A 23235-nucleotide genomic window follows, 5' to 3' on the forward strand; every position below is an offset into this window, starting at 1 on the left:
CTGACATTTTTTTTTAACCTGGGACAATATCAAGCAGGCTTCACTCAGCGTTTTATACTGAAGAAGGGGGCAATTCCAACTATATTTCCATTACAAGCCCTACCGCAAGCAGTAAGTTAGTGGTTTTATCCACTTCTTGACTGTTGAAGCTATTTCTGTTTAATTCTAAAGTTTCTTAGTGAGCTAACAACATTAACGATAATTGACCCTGCGTTGTCGAGATCGAACGCAAGATGCTAAAGTAACGTTAACCTTAGCTAACTAGCAAGCTCCAAGTAAGGAGCATGGATTACTAAATAGTATGAGGACCTATTTACACGGAGGTTACTATTATTTCCGGCATGTGTTGTCATATAAATCTACAAAATACAACTAGATACATCTATGTCAATCCTTTTTGTCGGGTAGTATTATAATTTAGCCTATATTTCATCAACAACACATAATTTAGGAGCTAACGAGGATAGTTTGGTTGCTTACAGATAGCTCACTCGCTCCTTCTAGCTAACGTGACCTTCTCCACCATTTAAGTTGAAACGTTTGTCATTTGACAATGCATCTAGTCAATTATCCTATAGTAAATGGACATGTAAAACCGTATCTGGAGAATTTTTGCCCTTACCTAAACCATATACCTTCTAAGTAGATATCAGAGAACAATTAAAAATATTGAATCAATGCATTCTATGGCACCTTTAAAGTACACATGAAATCAAAATTAACCATATTTTACTTTATCAGCGCAAATTGTTAGTTTCGTGGTGAACAATTCATCCGTGCAAGTCTATCCACACACAAAAAAATGTTTGGCTTCGTAATCTTTAATCAATAGATTAAAATGGGCTTCGGCTTAACCACCTTTCCTTAACCACGCCCCTCCAACTGACAGTCTGCTGCCTGAACGAAACGCCTACTTTTCTAGATCCAATCAGGTTCCAGTTGGAAAAAACAAGCCACGCCCTCTATTTTTCTCATTTAGTATTCCGATTCTCTCGGAAATATAAACATGATAAACATGGCGGACTCTACAGCTCAGTCAAGGCAGGGTTTATGCTAATAAGGCAGATTCCGTCAGCAGTTGTGGGCAGGGCCTGAGCATGTGACATCACATTGGAGCACATTCCTGAATAGCTCATTTTGAGATACTTATTCAGATTTATGGGGAAAATAACAAATGGGGTGGATGGATTTTTACCACAATTGAGTTGTTGTGTAAAGAAAACACTGCAGACACGTAAACATGTTCAAAAACAATATAAAAGTGAATTTTGCATAATAGGTCCCCTTTAATATTTGAGTACAGTTAAACCCGAGTAATTAATCATGAAAAGAACAAAAAACAGACAGAATTATATTTTGAAGTATGAACATTTATTCACCTGATTTTATTCCTATTACACAAATGGCTCTGTATACCAAAGCTTCCATAAAGATTCCACACAGAAAAAAAGAGCTGATTGTATAGCTGTAGCTTTGTTTGGAAAAAGCTTGTCTGTTTTTACTCTCAATGTTTCTTTTTGTTTTTTCATTATCCTGCTGGGAAAGTTTTCCACAATCCACATTCCCAACATTTGCTTTTTTGCCAAGGAACTTAAATCTCACCTTCGAGACCTGAACATGAAGGAGTACAAACAAAAGATGATGGATGCACGCTTGTATACTAACATGTCTAATATGTGAATCGTTCTATTCCCAATATAAAGGATATTTCCTGAATAACATTAATGTTTGATTATAATCTTTTATCTCCCTCTACCTCTCACTTTCGCTCGTTTTGACCCTTCCGTTTTGATTTTTGAACACTTTCACTCGTCTGGTTCTCACCACCCTGTTCATAGGTTGGACTACTCGAACCATGTACCGTCGTGAATACTTTCTTTGACTTTGTCCCATTCCTTTCACACTCTGAGGAGCCAGTCCCTCGCCGTCCCCTCCTTCCTCACCCTCCTCTCGGTAACCATGATGACGGAGGAAGGGTTCCAGGGTTGCTAGGCGATTGTTAAGATCTGTGATGCGCCTCTGTAAATGGGAGACTTCTCTGAAGAGATCATTTAGGGACTCCGAGAGAGGACGAACCCTGTGAGAAAGCAGAGTGTGAGACGGGACTGGAATGTGTGAGAGTGAGTGTGTTTGTGTGCAACATCTGTGCGAGAGAGAAAAATAGTGTATAATCGTTCTTGTGTGCTTCTTCCGTAAGGGTTTGGCAGATTTATACAGCAATTTTAAAAAATATACTTAAATGGCATGAAACAAAATATTTTTTCATATAAGAACATAATTCATATTTTCATATTTCATAGAAGCCCTACACTTTAAACACTCAACTCTGGATCAGTGTACCTAGTGAGACCTAGGAATAAGAGTGTTAATATGGTAATGTTGTGTCAATTATGCATTATTATTGATGTGTATAACGAGGTTTCACATTCATTTTAGTGCACTATATGTGGGGTCAGTAAGTCAAAGAACATACATTAACAGGACATAGTTTAAAATGACAAGGCTGAGCTTCTGGTCCTTCTAGCCAAGACCTGGCTCACAAAATCTCGAAAGGTCACAGCGCTACTGCCTCCAGGTGTGTTAAAGCGCTCAGTGCCAGAGGATGACGAGTCCTTTATACACCACATTATGACAACTGTCCGATTCTGCCGCTTCACGAACAACATCAAAAAGAAAACAGCCTTTTCGCTCGGTAGCTCATCTGGTCTATAGCATTTTCACAGCTAATGCTAATCTCTCTTCTGACGTCTGCCATCCCTTATGAAAATGAACCATGGTTTTATATTAGTAGCCTAGAAGTGTACTAACCATGTTTTTGGTGGATTGATTACCATTTGTATAACCACAGTTTTACTACAAATAGCATGGTTAAACTATAGTTAGTGTAGCAAAACCATGCTTCATTTTCTTTGTAGTAAAACCATGGTGAATTTTCATAATGGATAGGCTCAAATGCATCCAAAATCCTGCCATACAGTCATCGTGTTATTAGTTCCTTTACGCTTTTTAATTTTTTTATGTGATACGTATTGGCCCATTTATTAGTTGCGCTGCGTCCTGATGCTTTTCATCCGCACTTTTTTTCTCACGAGCACCGCTTTTTTAAACGTTGTATCAAGCCTAAACCCTTAAACGCATAGCCTTCTTCGGGCCGGGACGTCATTCTCTACCCTCCTCCTCATTCATTTTTTTTACAAGTTAGACATCGAATGTTCATAGTATTCCTCAATCAATTCATTATAAACAATATAACAAAAAAATAATAATAATAAAATTACAAAATAACTCCTGTTTTCCCATTCATGTTTTGTAAAAATTGTGTAGAGTCGCTAACGACCCGAGGTGTGTAACCGTGTAAGTATATTTTTTTCTGCACAATAATAATTGAATCTATTATGACTGAATTAGTGCAATGTCTGATAAGTCTGATTGCCTGATTGAGAATATCTTTGAGATTGTGAATATGAGGCTGATGCTGAATGCACTAGGAAATGAGCTCTGAGGACACTGGTCATGGTATAAAACATCTGCTCAAACTGAACCCATCCAAGCTCCAAAAGGTATCGAAATATGCTTTATTTCATTGTTCTGTAATTGTTACTCTGATATCAGGAGAGTTTTATATTATCGTGGCAGATTCATCCATGTTAAGATATTGATCCGGATCGCTTGACCCCAATATGTAATAATGATTGGCGAAACATTCATGCATTTAAGGATTAAAGGTAGAGTAGGCAATTTTCAGAGCGGCTAGCAATAGCAAGTTATAGCAAGCATGTCCTGGTGAAGAAAAAAATGCTATGTATACTTGCAGCCAGACTAATTTGTGCTAAAACACTAAAGTGTGTTAATGATTAGTTAACTTGAGCTATTTTGAAACAACTCATTTTGTACTAAGCCTATTTTAGTTGTAATTACGTTGTAGTAAAGCATAACTTTAAGTGTATTAAGTGTACTTTTGTGTACTAAATTGTAAGTATACTTAGTATACTTTAAGTATATGCTTGTGTAGGGACTAATTACATGCTTGATAGTGCTATTGAATAGTGATATTAAAGTGTACTTTATTTGTGTTACAAGTAAATCATTTCGAGTGTCTTCTAAACATACAAGCAAAATACCATAAGTGTATTTTTTAAAGACTTATTTTTGCCTGTTATTAGGATAGGACAGTAGCTAGACAGGAAGTGATGTGGGAGAGAGAGAGAGAGGTTACGGGATCTGGAAAGGTCCACGAGCCGGGACTTGAACTTGGGTCTCCCGAAGCACGACGGCGCTACATATCGGCGCACTTGCCCACGAGGCTCTCGGCACTGACAACTACAATTTGCAAACTTTGTTTTCAATAACAAGTGCACATTAATAGACAAATAATACTTAGCTATACTTTGTACAAAATTCTATTGTGTACTCTAATGTATTTTGAAAAAATTCAGAGTCTCCAAAGCCCTTCTTTAGCTTCAGAATTTAATTGGCGGTAAATGTCTTGTAAACCTTTTTCATCGGGACTTAATTTGTTAGTATACATTTTTTAGCTAGTAAAGTAGTTTAACTGTTTGTTATTGGTGCTTGATGTCTAGCTTCACATGCTTTGTGTATTATTAGCTTGATCTAGTTGGCACTATTCGGATACTCTACAGTTGATAAAATAAAAGAGATCAGTTTCCTTCAACAGTCTCAGTCTGAATTACAAGAGTCATTATTTCATGTACATGCAATACAGTCATTCAGACAGCATGTGTGCCTGAAAAATCTTTTTCTGCCATTTTAAGTGCTGTTTCAATGCTTGTAGCTTAGAATAAGCTTCATGAAAGAATCTCCTTAGGGCTAAAGGAGTGAGTCTGTTAAACTGCCGACTTCAGGATAACAAACCCCAAAGGGCGCTGCATTTTTCTTGTTTATATAAAACCAACATTTTGTCCAAAATTTGTCCAACAAGCAGCTTTCATGTGCAAAAAAACTTTAGGTGAAAGTGGGCAAAACAAGAAAGCTTTATTGAACATAGCAAAGAGAGATAAGCAACTTGTTTCAGATAAGTGTCGTAAGAAATGCATGTTATAACATATTGGTGGTTGTTTAACACTAATTTTTTTTGTACTTCAACACCATAGTAAAAAGTCTTTGCAATGAATTTATACAGGTATCAGGAAGTACAATGTGTTACCTGGAGTAGTCTGGCAGAAGGGCATTGGGTTGTGAGTGTAAGAGAGTCTTGATATCTTTGAATATGCGTTTGCCCCAGGCGTCCAACACCCGAGTCACACTGCGTATGTTAGCCACGTTCACATTCTCCGCTGCCGTGAGGGCAAAGACAATGAGGTTAGTCTTTAATAAGGCCAGTGACCACATGACAACAGGGTGTCTGGTACTTCAGAATGGGTTTAATCAGGTTTCTTTCACTGGACTACATGGCTTTAACTTTAAAGGGAGGAATAAGGAGATGTCTGTTTGTTTTAGCTAGGCTGACAGAAAAGGGTATGAGTTATTTCTGTACACTGGTGGTTGTCAGCAATGTGATTTGAATTGAATATTAGATAATAGCTCCATGAAACTGTAGTCCAGACTGACCAACATAGACCAACACAATGATTTGATTGTTTGTGGAATGGACGCATCACAGAATATTCCCTCAGAATTAAACACAAATTTATGCAGATATCCTCAAAATTTAACCACTACACGACTTGGATGATTATTATGAAATATAAGGCTACATTGATAAAAAAATAAGAATAAGTAGTCGCAACTAAGTTTAACACATTTTACCATTCTTAAATCCATTCTATACATAAAGCCAATACATATTATTTATCTGCTTTACCTCCTTCTCTGTAGTTCCAATTCCCATAATCCACTTCGTTGCTCATCCCAAAGCATGAAGACAAAAACGCCACGACCACCATAGGCACCATCAGTATCTTCTTCGCCGTGGGAACAGTCATGGTGAAGAAGTGGCTGAGATGTAAAGGAGAGGCAAGGAGAAATTGCAAAAATTAGAACAAGTACTAAGAAAACTCCCAATGTAAGGCAAGAGATTTAAACCTTTACCCTGCCAATACATCTGGCACATGGGAAAGCATTTTTTTTACATTTTATTCATTTAGCTGACGCTTTTATCCAAAGCGACTTACAATTGCTGTGTTTCAGAGGTCGCACGCCTCTGGAGCAACTATAGGGGTTAAGTGTCTTGCTCAGGGACACATTGGTGTCTCACAGTGGATTCGAACCCGGGTCTCTCACACCAAAGGCATGTGTCTTATCCATTGTGCCATCACCACCCCTGAAAGCACTTTGTTTTTTACAGGACAAACAGCCAGAAGTGTTTTAGGGTCCAATGATTTTGTGGAAAATAGTGCAGAGGCCTGTGTTTTTATACGATTATTCGTTGTCACTTTCTACTCAGGACACTTTGGGCTCTTTTTTTTGTGTGTCCTTTTGAGTTTTTAATATTAAAGTATTCAAGCCGCAAATGTGTTTTTTTTTATTTTTTATTTTTTTTATTATATTTTATTTATTTATTTTTAGATTACCTTTTCTACAACTATTAAAATCACACATCAAAGTAATAATTTTCACTTAATCTGTTGAAATAATGTTTAATGAATTATACTAAAACTATTTTAAATTTGTAGCTATTTTTATTTAGCAAAATTATTGCTTTTATAACAAAATGTTACATCCATTTGAATTACTTCTACAGTAGGGCCTACATCATGTTTTGAAAAATAAATAAAATAAACAAACTCAAACTCACTTTCCAAATTTTCTATATGTTAAGAACTTCATTTCTTTGACCATTGATTGAAAAAGTAAAATTGACTTTATTCTATTAGTTTCATGCTTTATTTCCGTGGCCTCATGTCCTTCACCTCCAAAGAAGAATCACTCAAGTGTTGGGTATTTCCAGTCTATTTAAATGAATGACTGGTTCATTCAAGAACAGAGAGGGGAGATGGATGATTGTCTTGTGACTGGCCTAACTGATAGCAAACTCAATTAGTTTTATTTGAAAGAAAATCTCCTTTGTGTTGCATTGAGCCAGAAGTCTCAATGACTGGGGCATAGAGAGCTCTCTGAGGTAAGATAACTGTGAGAACGCACAATCAACATGATCATTAGACTAAAACAATCACATTGCAGAGAAATGCTGCAGTAAAGCAAAGAGAAACTGGAGTGAGAGGGAGTCCAGAAGGGAGAGAGAGCTTTACATAATATTGAACTTGGAGATCATAGTAATTGACTTTGTAGAGTGAGTCAGAAAAAAGGCATTTCTTAAAATGGCTCCATGACATCGTGGCGTAGCAGAGATCTGGATGTGCTCAAGAATCCGAAAATCACAGGATTAATGTTCGTTCAGGACACTTCTGTCAGTTTTTACCCATTTCACACATTTTTTTCCCCCAAATTATGCAGTCTCTCAAATTCAGAGAGAAGGAGCTGACATAATACATGGATATCAATCAAACACTCACAACAGACATAAATACATCCTAAACATTGATTTCTTACACTTTCTGTAACATTGATTTTTGATGCTTTATGAGTTAGACTGGTCCAATTGCAAGATATGAAGAATATATCCAGCAGAGAGAGGTGAAATATCAGAATAGTAAAACTGCAGGACTCAGATACCACAAGTGCAATATTATAGAACACATACTTTCAATGGTTTTAATTCCACTTAAAGTTACTTACTTTTTCAGGGAACGAGATGTGGCTTTCCTTTCTCTTTTTGTCTTCCTGTCCTCTGCTGCAATATCACTGTCCTGTCCACTTCTTCTGTCTGAATGCTGTGTTGAAGTCTATTGACAGTCAGACACACTTCAACTTATTTCTGCCCTGCTTAAGAACTTGTGTACATTCAACTCTCTCTCTCTCTCTTTCCTCTATCTTATCCCCTCCCTTCTTTTTTTCTATTTTCTCTCTCCCACCCCCCCCCCCCATCCATCTGTTGGCCTCTGTCTTCTCACTCCTTCCAAAATATCACCCTTTCCAGATGTGCACCTTTTCTGTAGATTTATTGTATGTCTTTATCTGATCATTTGCCCTTTTTCCCTTATAGTGACACACACACACACACACACACACACACACACACACACACACACACACACACACACACACACACACACACACACACACACACACACACACACACACACACACACACACACACCTTACAACCTTATAAATAGAGGACCTTTAGACATTATAATAATAATGCTATATCCAACCTCTAAACAAAACCCTTACTGAAACCTATTGACATTTTACAGCAAAACACGATTTATCTGATTTATGTGCATTTCAAATAGTGATAACCACTTCAGATGTCCTCATCTGTCAGTTTTTAACATGTTTCATTCTATGTGTGAGGACATTTTCTCACAAGAATAGACAAATCTACACACAGAAAGAGAGAGAGAGAAGGAGACTCTAGCAGGTTAGCAGTGAAGTCAGTCTCATAAATCAGGTAATTTCACATGATTTCTGTTCTGCAATCAAAAGGCTCTTTAACATTGCTGAGCAAAAATTGCATGAACTTGCACGTGGCTTTCAGTTGGAATGCTCTTTTATTAAAAACAGTGCATTCATAATTCACTCTTCACTTCTCACTGTATTATTTCCATGGTTACAGTTGGCGAGTTTTTGTCTGCCACTTCAATGTCTTTTAAACCTGGATAAAAAAATGTCCAGACTTGTAATAAAAATGTGTGCCAAAGGTAATAACATTTACCTCTATTGTACTTTTGAATTCAATACGAGACGACTATTTTCAGTCATAAAACAATTGTTACCAACCTTTAAATCAAGATAAAAACTTGTGTGGTTTTTATGCCATTTATATCCAGGAATTGCAGCAGAATAAATATACACATTTCTAATTCAAAATCAACTTCCATTTTTATTTCTCAAAGGTAGCCTGGAATGAACCTGTTCTGTTTAATGCCTTTATTTGTTTGACATAATGACTCCAGAAAGAAAAACAGAAAAAAGATTATAGGAAATGAAATATTTTGATTCCCTGGTATCCAGATGTTATATTTGTTGTGCTCTTTTTTTGCTCTCCCTCTGGTATGTGAGGTCAGTTTTGCCTGGCTTATACGGGTTTGTGAGTATTCCTTTACTCCAGCTCAGCAGTCACAAGGCTCACATACACCTGTTTCTTATTAATTAAGGCAATTTGTCACCTCTAACTGAATTCCTTGCTCTTTTCTGCTCCTCGTTTATCTCTCTATTTCAGTCTTTTTTATCTTGAGTAGCCTATTTGAGGTGCTTGTGCAGTCTTGATGGCTTAAATTTTGTTTTATGCTGTAGGCTTTATATATATATATATATATATATATATATATATATATATATATATATATATATATATATATAAAACAAATTTTTTTATATAATAAATAATTGTTCCCCCCTAATATATACTTTAAAGTTATAGCCTACTAAACGGTAGGGAAACTTTATTTGACGGTTCGCTACTGCTGGTTTTGATTTATCTGCCCTGGCGCTAATTATGTGTATTTCAGTGACAGTGATGTAATCATTACGTAATTCATTTTTGATGATTTTGGAAGTCATTTTTATTTGATGTGAGTCAGGCGCTCTCTCGCAAAGTATCACGTGCTCTTCTGCTGCCACCTGGTGGTCAAAGACAAGGTGCACTATTTTTAAACCAAATTATTCCCGAATTCGAATTAGCAAACTAGCATAAACCCCCATTGTTTCTGCATATAAAGAACATAGGCTATAATTAAGCATCAGACGCGAGCATGTGACCTTTTTTTTAAAGACCTGAACTGATTTTTTCCCCCACACGCTTTGTAAAGAAACTAGGCTACTTTTCAGTGTTGAAACGTTGTTTAAAAACTGTTTATATTCAGACTTAAATATTATTACGTTTTTAATATACCAACCAAAGAACAACAGTTCTGTTAAAGGACACATTTAAGAGAGTGAGCTTGTGGTGTGAGAGGGGAAGTCTTTACTGAGGATTGCATGAGACTGTACTTAACGATGTTTAAGGTCCTGTGAACTTCCACTCTGATGTAATATGGCTTAACTTCATCTTAACTTCCTATCTTGTTAGGTTTTTCTTTTTTTTACCACTTCTTTTGAAAACGTTGTGCTGGATGGGGATATCTGAGCTTTGATGAAACAACACAAAGAAAGAAAAGGTGGATTCTTTTGTTTTTGTTTGTTTTTTAAATGAAAGGACATTTTGCACAAATAAAGATGTATGCTGTGCTGTGTTGGATCGTAATACTGTGCTTTTGGCAGGAAACTCAAGGTATAGCTGACCATTATTTATGTGTCATTGCAGTGTGTGTTTCATTTAATTTTCGTTATTGTATTGCTGGATTTCTCACCCACACTCTCTCAAGACGAATTAGAAAGTTATGAACATATCATGAGAGCACAGATGGTTCAATAACACCATGATCTCTCCTCTGTCCCCCCAGCCGAATCTAAAATCTCTATGTTGAACAGAACCAGAGTGGCACTAGCAGGAGACGTTCTTGACTTCAACCTGTCAGTGGTAATTCCAGCAAACTCGAGCTCGAGCCTTGTATGCTACACTCAGAACAGGAACATTTGGAGTAAAAATCTTAAAAGTGAATTTTTGGAAAAACATGTGTCGGTGAAAGCACATATCAAAATGCACAACAGCTCCAGTTCTGGCAATTACTTCTTTCATATATTGGGAAAAAATGTGGATGTTTATTGGGTGGTTCATGTGAGAGGTGAGTCTGCAGATCATTGATCATCCAGGATTTGTCTTACATTCTATGTGTGCTATGAATGAAATGCGCTGGTGCCTTTCGCTAATCTCTCAGGCATTTTAAACAATATTAAAATATGTATGAATCTTGATAGTGGTTTTTACTTCAAAACTTTTCATTTGATACATTTGTGAGCCAATAGATAGGCTTGACATGAATAAAGAGGATTATTATGGATTCATAAAAAAATGATGACAGCAAAAGAAGCCTGTGAGTTCAGCCATGTGACATGATAGACTGAAACTGTCACATTCAGCAAAAGAAAAACATTTTCTCTTTATTTCCCCTTTGTCGCTACTCTCACATGTCCCACCCTAACTCAGACAAAGGTTATCAGGAGCCAGATGAGGAGTTAGAAAAGGACATCATCACAATGATGGCTTTCTCAGGAATTCTTCTCATCTTCAGTGTTGCCGGCTCACTTTACATATTAAAGAGCTACAAGGTAACACTTGGCCACACATATATAGCACATACTGTAATAATTCAACCTATTCTCAAATTGTGTATACTTTATTCAATACTTTGATGCATGAGGGGTTATAGATATGGACTGTTAACTAAACAGTATTCTGTCTGTTAGTTCAGAAAAGATTATCTTTGTTTTATTATGCAAGATGTGTTATTCCAGAGTTGCTTTGATTGCAAGATAGTGCTGTTATGAGCAGAAAAGGGTAGACGTGTACAATCCAGAAAACCACATGTGTTACTGGTAGTTTCATCTCTAGTTTTGCCTCTTTTTTTAGGATCAACCTCCTTGTAGAGATGCAAAAAATGTAGTAGCAGAGCAGAGACCCGAGGATAGTGATGATGTGATGTTGGATGAGGATGCTGCATCTGCATCACTCTACACAGTGAGATTTCTTTTTCTTTGTCTCAATATTTGGAATTAATTAGGAAATGGTTTTAGTAAGAATTTCAGGCTTAATAAGGGCTAAGGTTTTATGCAACATCTTATACTCCCTTCCAACAGGCGCTACAACACAGAGCAAGCTCCATTTATGATACGTTGAATCCAGAGATTATGGTGCATGAAGAAAACACAAGGAAGAAAAATTCTGATAAAAAGGTTTGTTTAATAGGGGAACATTGTGCAACATTCCATGACCTGTAATAATGCCCTATGTTAAATTATTATTAATTATATTACATGAAGGCCTACATTAAAAAATATGGTTGTAAATTTAAATGTTATGTAGTCTTGATTATATAAACGTTTCTTGAGGATAGAATCATACACTGAAGGTACTGAAGAATACGGGAATTAAACCTGATATCTCCCTTAATCACATATAAAATTTGTCATAATTAGAATTTTAGTGTTGTTTTAGAATACCAACAGTTTCTATTGCTGTGTTCTCTTTCAGCACCGTGAAGCCCAAGAAGTATTTGATTCTGTTTATGAAAACCTGTGAAGGAATGAATGTTACCTGCTAGAATGTACTTAGTGTAAAATAAATATTTTTGTATAATTAAATATTTTATGGACCAGTGTAACATAAAATAAATGAAAGATTAAAACAACTGAAAGCTGTGTCAATATGTGTCGTTTCCCCCCAAACCTCTCGCCTCACCTCCAACATAAAAACGATTTTGTGTATCCTGTGAAGTGTGAAAACCAATCACAAGACAGCTTCATATGTGTTCAACCAATGGGAACACTCGAATTGGAACTTCCTGTGTGTTTGCCCCTCCTTATTAAGTGTCAACAATGGCAGCCGAGGGAGATTTTTTGATGCGCTACCGGGCAGTGTCAAATAAACTGAAAAAGTAAGAGCTAAAATAAAAGATTTATATTACTAATAAAATATTATTTTCAATGTTATCTCTGGTAGACCATCAATGGTGTCTACAATATTGAGCGTAAGCAAAGAATGTCATGATAGCACAACACAACCCACACTAGCACGTCGCTACTAAATGTGAAGAGATACGAAATTAAATAAGCCCATTAATGTACGATTTATGTATAAACAGTTGATGATTACATCTTTTCGATGTTTATTTTCATGCCAGATTCTTCGCATAACGAACAATTCCTGCAGTGTATTGTCGGATGTTCAGCCTATCAATTTAATAATCTAATTTAGTGGCGTTTTAATATCTCGCTCTTCTTCAAATCACAGACGTTTTCTACGGAAGCCTAATGTTGCTGAAGCAAGTGAACAGTTTGGTGAGTACTGTTTCAGAAGACTGCTCAGATTATGTGAAGCAATGCTAGTCACTGTTTATCATTGTATGACATATTTCCTCAGGTCAGCTGGCCAAAGAGCTGAAACAGCAGGACTGTCCTCAGTATGCTGCCTTCTGTAATCTCGCCATGGCCCGGTAAATGATCCATTTATTAATGCCTTTGATTTAAAACAAATTAAATATCATAGATTAAAATTACACGGATAAAATAATAATAACATTATTTAAATGAACCAAAATGTTGATTTCAATTAAAAAAAAACTCTAATACATCTAACAGTACAGAACTAAATTGTTGAATTGGCGTCCCTCGCATGAGGCTGATGATATTTGGGGTTCCTTGGTGGCTAAAAGATTGAAAGCTCTTGTTCTAGAGAGCATGCTGTACTGTTTTTTTTTTTTTTTCCGTCTTCGTAGCTGTGAGCAGACTCTGTTCAACGCTCCAGGAGAAGCCCTGGCTCTGACTGATGCAGCCCGACTCTTTCTGGCCTCGGAACAGGAAACCAGAGCGCTGATGGCTCCTGGCTTCGATGAGAATATGCAGGCAGCAATGAACTGCTATAGTTTTGCTATTAAGGTATTTATCTCAATCAAATGTATTACTAGTTACTCAGACTCATCCAGATAAGCATATATAAACAAAGGTTATTCATGTGCGGAAAGTTGGGCTCAGATTTGAATATGCCGTTATAAATAGAAACAAAACACCTGTCAGAGGGATGGAGAAAGTAATTTACATTGAAAGTCTCTTTATGTTTATTATCATTGAGGTAGTATTATAGTTGTTGTTTTTTTAAAAATATATATGTCTTCAGTTTTAGTTATTTTAGTACATCAAAGTGAAACTAAATGAAAAGGTTTCCTTGGCAACTAGCTGAAATAAAACAAGGTTGCGTTTACACGACACCATTTTCAACTAAAACTGAAAAACATTTTATGCATTTTGCCCGTTAATTCACACGACAACTGAGTTTTGGGGGCCTGAAAACACAAACTTTTGAAAATGGGTTTCAATGTGCATGTTTTTGAAAGCGATAATGTTATCGTCCCTTTGTAAACCACAAAAACGTAAATTTGTGATGTCATGCGCATGTGTATTATGTGTGCAGGCTATGGGTGTGTAGTGTTTCTTTAAAAAGTGCCATCGCCAACTACTGACGTGTCAGCTAAATACAGTGATTTTAGTCGTTTCCGCTGATCTGTGTGAATGGGGATCGTTTGGACAACGTTGCGAAAAACGTTTAGTTTTTATTACATAGTTGTCGTGTAAAAATACCCTCTTGTTTTTTATACTTTATTTCAGTTAACATTTATTTTATTTCAACTAACAATTTATTTATTTTTTTAGTTTTAATTTAACTATAATAACCTTGGCCTGACAAAACATCAATCCCTCACTTACAGTTAGAAGAAGAGAGTATAAGGGTGAACAGCTAAACAACCACAACAAAGCAAAGCAAAATTTGTTATTAAAGTAATTGTTTATCCCAAAACGAAACCAAAAACGAAATTTTCGCTTGCTGCTAGCCGCTATGTCACATGCTTCATGTTAAAATGCTCTTAAAAATTGATTGAAGTCATTTGAAGAGTACTTCTCTTTGCTGGACTAATATGGTAAAAAGCCTAAAATCTTGCAATCACAATGCAGATTTTGTGTTTATTTAGATGTTATACTGCAAATATGTACTTATATATTGTTTAGGTCTATATTGAGATGAATCAGCCTGTTATGGCGGCCAGTCTCTCACTGGAGCTTGGCAATGCTCTGAAGGTGAGACATTAATCATTGTCATTCATGGGGCAGCTTTCTGTTAATAAATGCATTTAAATGAATATTCACCTTGTTTCACAGTGCCTCGGCATGATGTGGTCCTGTTTATATGTTTGTGTGTAGGAGATGAATAGACCGGGGGAGGCGATAGTTCATTTCCAGAGAGCCGCAGAACTGCAGATTCAAACTCCAATTGAAGCCCTGCTATCACTGTGGGAAATGGCCTCCTGCAAAATACTGACCCGTGAGTTCTAAGAGAGGAGCGTTTTCCTGATTCATTTCATGCATTGAGTTTCAGATGTGGTTCTGTGGTTGTCAGAGCAGTGATGTGATCTTTGATCGCCAGGTGATTATGATGGTGCTCTTGCTGTGCTCTCAGAGATGCAGCACATGTGTCAGGAGAGAGGACTACAGCTCCCTGGCACCAACACCCCTGTCGGTATGAATATAATGCACTTTCACTGCATTCAATAAATTCAATCAATCTTAGTTTTGAAATCTAGGTGTGTGAGGTGAGCCTGTTACGATGGTTGATTCATCATCTAATCGTGGTTATTCGATCTAACCGCAATTACTTGAGATGACTGTAATCATTTTCCAGTTTAAATTTCAATCAACAAACTTTAAAAACCACTCTTGCCTTTTAAAATTATTTTTATTATTATATTATGCACAATTCCGAGTAAAAACATGACGTATTAGGCTTATACTGTAAGTCACATGACCTAATCAGAATTAAAGTGCTCCTATTATGCTATTTTAAAGGTTCCTAATTTTGTTTTGGAGGTCTACTACAATAGGTTCACATGCCTCCGAGGTAAAAAAAAACGTTTTAATTTTCTCAAAATATCCATTGCACATCACCTCATTTCTCAAAGTCTGAAAATGGTTTGTTTGAAGATTCAGTCTCTATAAACCCCTCCTTTTCGCAAGCTACTCTGCTCCGATTGGTCAGACGGGTAAGTCTGTTGTGATTGGTCTACCGCTTACAGCGTATGACGGAAATGAAACACGTTACCATATCTGAAATTCAGCTCCGGATGCTTCCTCAGCGCTGCCGTCGGTTTTTCCGTATCAATTCCATCACGAGTCCTCATCATCCATTTGAAGTGAATGCACTGTGGATTCACAGCGCTAAAAACAGCATCTTGTCGACAACATGAACCAAACTCTTCCAGTCTCAGCTACAACTACCGTATTTGAGGGTCAAAGTAGATGTCATTTGCGGGTAGCCGATAAATACCATAGACAGGCATAATGCAAATTTGTGACGTTGTTTCGTCGGTAACAGGAATTGAGATCGAATTGCTGACAATGCGTTTCAGCAGTTCAGAATCTATTCTTTCTTTTAGGAGACAATAACTTTTTTTGTCGTGCACTTTAATTTTAAAACTTTGCAGACCTTTTTAACGTCACACAAATCTGTTTTATACACTGCATGAAAGGTAATCAAAAATATTTGAGAAATTCGAAATGATAGCACACAATTCATGATCATGACAGGCCTAGTATGAGCTTTGTTGGCCAAATTTTAGGGACTTTCACTAGATTTGCTGTTTATTTGGGTTATCTGATCCCATTTATAAGCAGCAGTCATATTGTTTTTGTGACTGATATTCATGCTTGTCAAGAATCTGTTTAGCTGTTTTACTGAGTCAGCAGTCCTTTTCATTTTGTGTGGACATCAGCTAATAATAATGGGAAGGAAATGAAATGTGCTGTAAATACTAAAGATTCATGCTTGAGTTGTGTTGGTCTTAATTCCAGGTGCATTTATGGATATCATAGCAAAATGTGAAATCTCCAGGGTATTGCTGTTAATGCTGCTTGAGGTAAAGTAAATATTTTAAATGAGCTCACCTCACACGTTGGACAAAATATTAATAAATCAGAGACTTATACCAATAGTGGGTTTATTTACTATCCCAATAAGCATACTATGTTTGTGTCTGTGTTTTAGCCTCCCCCTCAAAAGCTGCTACCCGAACACGCTCAGACACTAGAGCGATACGCCTGGGAATCCTTTGACTCACATAGTCAGGGTAAAACTTTCTAAATAATGGAGAACCAGGCACAGTGTTTTATTTGGTTGCTATTCTGTATAAACTGTTGTCACCTTCTGTCCTCTAGTAAACTTCCTTCCAGAAAACGTGTTCCTTCTCCTACAGTCAGTTGTGGTATGTATTTAAAATCTATGTATGTAAAATTAGGTTGTTAAAACATAGAGTGTCCAACACTCTGAGACCAGAGTGACACTGCATTCAAAATCCAGTTTAAACCTGGAAATAAGTTTTCAGATTGTGAAATATGTAAAACAAAGTAGTGGTATGGTATTTAATAAGGAATAAATATACTTACTAAATATGCAACATATACTACCATTCAAAAGTTTTGTCAGTATATATATATATATATTTTTTTTTTAAAGGAATAGTTTTATTCGGTACCAATTCAGGATATTCGAATGATTTCTGAAGGATCATGTGACACTGAAGACTGGAGTAATGATGCTGAAAATTAAATTAGGCTTTGCCATTACAGGAATATGCTACATTTTAAAATATATCACAGTAGAGAACATTTCTAATGATATTTCACAATATTACTGTTTGTTCTGTATTTTTGTCCAAATAAATGCATCTTTTACTGGCCTGTTTACAGATGGCATGTCAGGAAAAGGATACAGAATCTCTCAAAGCTCTCCAGACGGAACTGTGGTAAGCTTTCTGTATTTCCAACCTCATACTAGGCATTTATCCATATTATATTTAAGCCTTTGCAATTAGATAACCATTTTGAATCACCTTGCTCCCGTCTCACAACAGGCCTCTCCTTTCGGCAGAACAGAATCATCTCCTTCATTTAGTGGTCCAGGAGCGAATTACACCCTCCGGTCAGGGCATATGATTCGGCGCCATACACCCCCACAAAACACTTCTTATTGGAACATTCCTATGCCAGTGCCTGGTGCATTTTGCATGAGGACTGTAGAAGGTCACTGGACCTAGTAGAACTCTACAATCACATGTGAGAAAGTTATCATTTCTCAATGACATCAGGTTTCAATGTCTCTTATACAAACATGCTTCTTATCCTCCATTTTCATATAATGGTATGATATTGTGTTGTAAAATATTGATGTTGTAAATAATAAAAATTAAAAGAAAGATTCTTATGGCAAGGTTTTTATTGGTGTGATTTACTAAAATGAATGCCCTCCCTGGTTTACACGGTTTGGCTTTGCAATGAAAAAATAAAATCCAATCTGCAAAATAAAAAGTCATCTAAAACTGACTGAAATCAAGCAAAGCAGAAACGGCATAACTCAGAAAAAGAGCTTCTTCCTTGAGAGGATATTGAATAATTACTCCCATAAAAACAGTACTTTTCACAATTTAAAAAAAGAAAAGCCTTCTGAAAGTTCTTTTGGAATATTCTGTGCTCTAGAATTAGAATCTTACAGGGTGATCATCTGACCACATGAACAATCATTCATCATGCTAATCAAAATAGTTGGCATAGCAACAGGACCCAAGATGTCATTATCAAGAAAACCCCACAGAAATAGTTCAGAAAATATAATGGCAGAGTGTTTGTACAATCAAATTACAAAAAGTCTACATGACCAAGTGAATGATCACAAACTGAGCAGCACCATTATGTATAGCAGTAACAAAGATTTGACCCTTATCTTGACCTACAGTAGAGACTATCCTGTGCTATTCCCATCAACAACATAAATTGAAAGAAAATATTAAATGAAATGAACCTGTTTACGACAAAGCTAGTTCTTAAAGTGCAAGTGATGTTTAAAACTACACTTTTATAACATTTTTCTATATGTACTATATGTACAATTTAGTTTTTTTTCTTTATACATGTCATAAATACATTTTGTACAATTTATTCTTGTATATACTGTATTTACTTCATCTTTGCCATCTTTACACACTAACCCCTGCAACAAAGTTTGTCCAGACCCTCTAACTGCCCTCAGTGCTTTGTGGAAGTAGGAAGATGACCGATCAAACCAATCTATAGCATTACTCAAAATAAAAATGCTGAAACAAGGCTTTAACCTATTTTAAACTTGCTCAAACGTTTAAATGAACTGCTGATGCTAAGATTTGCAGTGCACATTTCTACATTTCCATCATAGGCCTGTATTCAAGACAACTCATTAATTTTCAGGTACTGCACCTACACTTTGAAGTAGTACAATTAGTCAAAGTTCACATTAAAGTTAGCATGACAAAAGAACGGAATATCCAAGGCTGTACATTAGCACTGAGAGCGAGGGCTAAAGTTTAATCCACTCTCTTGCGCAGGACGATGTACAATATTCCAGTGAAGAGGGTCAGCAGCCATCCAAACCAGGCCATGATGTAGGACCAGCCATACCAGCCATCCTTCTCACCTCTGTGAAAGTGATCGGTGTAGACTGACAGAGCCACCATTATGCAGAAACCTAGAGGTCCAAGAGAAACATATAAATGTGCAACAAAAATTCGTGTCTGTACACCCTGGCCGATAAGTGTCAGAGGTGTACTTTTATTTTGACAGCACTGGGACTTTTATTTTGACAGCGATTAGGACGCAGCGCCTGAGAGAACTCATTCTCCACCTTTATTACTTTACCTTACTTTGTTTACCTTCAGTTTTGTCTGTATCAATGCATATTGATATATTTTCCAATTAATTATTTCTAATTTAGTAAAGATTTCAAATAAACATACATATTACTGCAGCAACTGTTATGCATGTGTTGTTTACATACTTTAGTTTAAATTAAAGTGAGGGATATAAAATATATCGTCTTTATATCAACCACCCTACTCTCTAAGATATCAGCATCAGCCATCAAAAAAATCCATATTGGTCCTATCACACACACACACACACACACACACACACACACACACACACACACACACACACACACACACACACACACACACACACACACACACACACACACACACACACACACACACACACACACACACACACACACACACACACACACACACACACACACACACACACACACACACACACACACACACACACACACACACACACACACACACACACACACACACACACACACACACACACACACCTTAATGACGCCTTTATTTAACCTCAGATTTCAACCTGATCTCACGGGAAAACGTAACTATGTTACAAGGTGGCGATTTTGTATGAATTCGTACAATTATAAGAAAAAACTTAGCATGAAGGTCCATCCTAACTCCACAGCTAAACATACCCGTCACTGGGGTGTGAAGAGATTTTATGAAAATGTATGAATGAGATTGTGTGAATTTATACAAATTAGCCACCAATTAGCCAAAAGGAAAATTGTTACGAATTGCCATTAGATTGTGTTGCAGATTTTCAGAAGCAGGGACTTACAGGAGATGAGCTGTACAACACCAGAGATGGTGAACCGCTTTCCTTTACCCAGAGTAAAGAGTTGGAATATGAACACACAGAGAGAGAACACAGCAAACAGGCAGGACAGCACTGCAAACGCCTGAACCGCCTGCAGATAGTCTAGAAGGAGCGATTGAAGGGACGTCACATGAGTGTCCCAGTCTGTACACTCTTAAAAATCAAGGTTCTTTATTGGAATCTAAGGTTCCATGAAGAATATTAACCATCCAGGAACTTCTCCATTACACAACATGCACTTTATATTGGTAAAAGAGTTCTTCAGATGATTAAAATGTTTTTCACACTAAAAAAAAAAAATGGCTCGCTGAAAGGTTCCTTGGAAAACCCAAAATGGTCCTTCAATGGAAATGATGCAAACCCCCTTTTTGAACCTTTATTTTTAAAAGTCTAAAAGAGGGGGCACCAGTGAAATAACACAGATGCCTAAAAAATACCTTCTTCTAAAATGATTTTGTCTTACCTTTTCTGTATGAGGTTGGTATATCCATGTACACCCATACATCATCATTGTTCTCCATCACCCATCTGCCCCACAGGTCTGTGTAAAGGGTCCTTGTGAACCACCATGCCTGGGAAAATAAAATAAAAAAACTAGCATTAGCTACAAGCAAATAGCAAACCACCATGCCTGGGAAAAAAATAGCATTAGCTACAAGCAAATAACAATGCTACAAGCAACAATGCTACAAGCTACAACTAAATAATGGATATAGTTAACATCTGAAAATGATTGACTACTACAGTGACAATAAAAACACTTACAATGCACACGTATTTACATTTCATTACATATCCACATAAAAGAGGAATATTAACTTACATCATCTATAGTTGCCCAAAAGAGGAAGAATATTGTAGTCAGATGAAGCAAACAGATTCCAGCCAGGGCCTTCAACATATTCAGAGGATGAGAGGAGGACACAGGGTGGAACAATATCCCACTGAAAGGGAGGAAAATATTATAAGACATGACATCTTGTGTTTAAGAAATACTCCACATCGAAAGGTCCTGTGTGATTTAGCATCTATTTTATGATGACTGAATGAGAATAGCCACGTATTGAAATGAAAAAGTTGTATATATGCCAAGATTTGACATCTTTTCAAAATGAATATGTGCTTTTCATTCACACAGTACTTTTACTTGTGTGCAAATAATATTGCAAATCATGTTTTCTTGCATTTAAGTCAGGCAGATTTTCCCAATATGCTGATAACAAGCAGCCGTGGCCTATGACATCCCCACATTAAAGCTGCATGATCCAAAGCGATAGATAGCCATTGTTTTGTTATTATAAGGTTACCTCTCCTTTTGGGATACTGGCTTTGTTTCCACCAAGATTACATGCACAAATCTCCAACGACTCTTAAACTAAAATAGATGTCATGAGGTAGTAGAAGGTTTTCTTAAATGCCCTTTTCTTAAAGTCACACATTTATGAACTGAGATGTCATGCTGATGCAGGTTGTTCAGACAAACAACAATAAAGTTAAGAGAAAATATTGTGTTAAATCACATTAAATTAAAAAAACTATAACAGTTCAGAGCAGACCTCATGCCAATGCATTCATTTTATACACATTTGTATGCCCGTTCAAAATAACGTTGATGCGATCAACAATGCATAACAATCTGTTATTTATTGTCACATTCAAACAAATCTACATTAGCCTACATACATAAGACGAATGTACAATAGAATCCTGATTTTTCCGCGAATTACAGATGTGCGACACAGAATGAATTCGTGTAACGTCATACTTTCGGATGCAGTTTCATCCAAATTCTAAATAATCGAAATAGTGTTGTGTCGATTATAATTCTAAGATGCTTAATTGCCTTCATAAATACTAACTTAACAGCCTGAATTCTACAGCCACGGCACAGATAATCAAACGTTACCTTGGGTATTTTAAGCTCTCAAATTATTTCTTGCTTTTCGTAGCCTATATCTGATGACCCACCATCCGAGGATCCGCACTTCCCCGCACCTCGTCCGCTGTCTCGCCCCCCTCCCGCACTATTTTGCTGCATAGACGACCCCACCCATCCCAAGGACTTACTTTTACGTATCCCACATCCAGATTGCGAAATCCTAGAACTGTATTGTCGCTCACGGGAAATTCATGCACTATGTGTAGTAATAAACACACAAACGTTGGTTTCTCTGAATGTCAAAACAGCCACCAACATATTTTATTCAAATGCCGAACAGCTCAATGTTTAGACGCCTCCTTAAAAGCACTGGAAATTGTACTTTTGCCGCATGCTCAATTTTTTGCAAAGAGTTTGCGAGGTCGCCATCCTATTACCTAAAGCTGTGATGTGCTATAGCTGCAGCGATCTATCCGCATGCCGCAGCATCCTATCTCAGCTCTTCTGGAGATGCACGGTGACCGCAGACTCCACACTCGCCCGGTGTCGCACACATAACTGCAGGGTTAAAAGCATAGACAGTAAAAGGGTTAAAAGGGATTCATTGCACGGGCCAAACGCAGCACATGGCTACCCAACAACAGGGCGAACCAAGCGCCAATCAAAACCCATCTCTCCAATCATGATAAAGTAGTGCAGGCAGAATGTGATGCGCAGGTACTTTGCAGCGGTTGATGACTCATCTAAAGTAGGTTTGGAGCGACACCTACTGCGGATTGAACGGAGCAGAATAGGTTACGGCGCCTTCACACTAGAGCAGGGGTGTCCAAACTCGGTCCTGGAGGGCCACTGTCCTGCAGAGTTTAGCTCCAACCCCATTAAACACACCTGAAACAACTAATCAAGGTCTTGATTAGCTGTTGAAGGTCATTAGGCATGCTAAAAACTTAAAAGCAGCTGAGGTGTGTTGAGGCAAGTTGGAACTAAACTCTGCAGGACAGTGGCCCTCCAGGACCGAGTTTGGACACCCCTGCACTAGAGCTATTTGTCAGTGTTTTTTCTCTGTGCGTTGTACATTTTGTTTCCAATTTTTTTTTTGTATGTGAATTTTTTCAAACTTTTTTGTGAAAATTAATCATATAAGGTTA

At 37.0% G+C, this 23235-nt stretch overlaps 3 protein-coding genes across 6 annotated transcripts; 1 reads left to right on the forward strand and 2 right to left on the reverse strand.

Annotated features, from left to right (window-relative positions):
• Positions 1-1354: 1354 nt before the first annotated feature.
• On the reverse strand, positions 1355-8007 carry LOC143753725 (uncharacterized). Its single transcript, XM_077246399.1, has 4 exons — positions 7696-8007; positions 5822-5955; positions 5165-5294; positions 1355-2077 (listed from the first exon to the last, which is right to left on the reverse strand). Exons 2-4 carry the CDS (start codon positions 5940-5942, stop codon positions 1753-1755), a joined length of 576 nt encoding a protein of 191 aa, XP_077102514.1. The 5' UTR covers positions 5943-5955; positions 7696-8007; the 3' UTR covers positions 1355-1752.
• Positions 8008-10629: 2622 nt separating this feature from the next.
• f8a (coagulation factor VIII associated) lies at positions 10630-17918 on the forward strand. Of its 3 annotated transcripts, none has more exons than XM_077246394.1 (14): positions 10630-11232; positions 11534-11641; positions 11761-11856; positions 12914-12960; positions 13043-13115; positions 13398-13557; positions 14683-14751; positions 14875-14995; positions 15098-15190; positions 16519-16583; positions 16712-16793; positions 16882-16928; positions 17413-17468; positions 17577-17918. In XM_077246394.1, exons 3-14 carry the CDS (start codon positions 11819-11821, stop codon positions 17656-17658), a joined length of 933 nt encoding a protein of 310 aa, XP_077102509.1. In that variant the 5' UTR covers positions 10630-11232; positions 11534-11641; positions 11761-11818; the 3' UTR covers positions 17659-17918. The 3 variants fall into 3 exon arrangements, with proteins under 3 accessions (XP_077102509.1, XP_077102510.1, XP_077102508.1); XM_077246393.1 differs by lacking the exon at positions 10630-11232 and adding an exon at positions 12174-12557 and having other exon boundaries at positions 11620-11641; positions 11761-11878; XM_077246395.1 differs by lacking the exons at positions 10630-11232; positions 14683-14751 and adding an exon at positions 12174-12557 and having other exon boundaries at positions 11616-11641; positions 11761-11878.
• A 2-nt stretch (positions 17919-17920) lies between these two features.
• emp1a (epithelial membrane protein 1a) lies at positions 17921-22647 on the reverse strand. 2 transcript variants are annotated; one of them, XM_077246402.1, is made up of 5 exons: positions 22525-22647; positions 21032-21152; positions 20672-20780; positions 20170-20310; positions 17921-19219 (listed from the first exon to the last, which is right to left on the reverse strand). In XM_077246402.1, the coding sequence occupies exons 2-5, from the start codon at positions 21107-21109 to the stop codon at positions 19059-19061; spliced, it is 489 nt and encodes a 162-aa protein (XP_077102517.1). In that variant the 5' UTR covers positions 21110-21152; positions 22525-22647; the 3' UTR covers positions 17921-19058. The 2 variants fall into 2 exon arrangements, with proteins under 2 accessions (XP_077102517.1, XP_077102518.1); XM_077246403.1 differs by lacking the exon at positions 22525-22647 and adding an exon at positions 22115-22234.
• Positions 22648-23235: the final 588 nt, after the last annotated feature.

This window comes from Siphateles boraxobius, unplaced genomic scaffold (genome assembly GCF_051911475.1).
Source record: "Siphateles boraxobius isolate OS27281-9 unplaced genomic scaffold, OSU_SipBor_1 29, whole genome shotgun sequence".
Taxonomy (NCBI): Eukaryota; Metazoa; Chordata; class Actinopteri; order Cypriniformes; family Leuciscidae; genus Siphateles; species Siphateles boraxobius.

Coding starts and splice junctions, on each gene's coding strand:
- LOC143753725 (XM_077246399.1), bottom strand. CDS start 5,942: ATGACTGTTCCCACGGCGAAGAAGATACTGATGGTGCCTATGGTGGTC. Junction 5,295..5,821: donor TTGGAACTACAGAGAAGGAG/GTAAAGCAGATA, acceptor CCCTCACGGCAG/CGGAGAATGTGAACGTGGCT. Junction 2,078..5,164: donor CTTCTGCCAGACTACTCCAG/GTAACACATTGT, acceptor GCTTTCTCACAG/GGTTCGTCCTCTCTCGGAGT.
- f8a (XM_077246393.1), top strand. CDS start 12,499: ATGGCAGCCGAGGGAGATTTTTTGATGCGCTACCGGGCAGTGTCAAAT. Junction 13,116..13,397: donor TGTAATCTCGCCATGGCCCG/GTAAATGATCCA, acceptor CCGTCTTCGTAG/CTGTGAGCAGACTCTGTTCA. Junction 13,558..14,682: donor GCTATAGTTTTGCTATTAAG/GTATTTATCTCA, acceptor TATATTGTTTAG/GTCTATATTGAGATGAATCA.
- emp1a (XM_077246402.1), bottom strand. CDS start 21,109: ATGTTGAAGGCCCTGGCTGGAATCTGTTTGCTTCATCTGACTACAATA. Junction 20,311..20,671: donor ACCAACCTCATACAGAAAAG/GTAAGACAAAAT, acceptor CGCTCCTTCTAG/ACTATCTGCAGGCGGTTCAG. Junction 19,220..20,169: donor TGTTGTACAGCTCATCTCCT/GTAAGTCCCTGC, acceptor TTGGACCTCTAG/GTTTCTGCATAATGGTGGCT.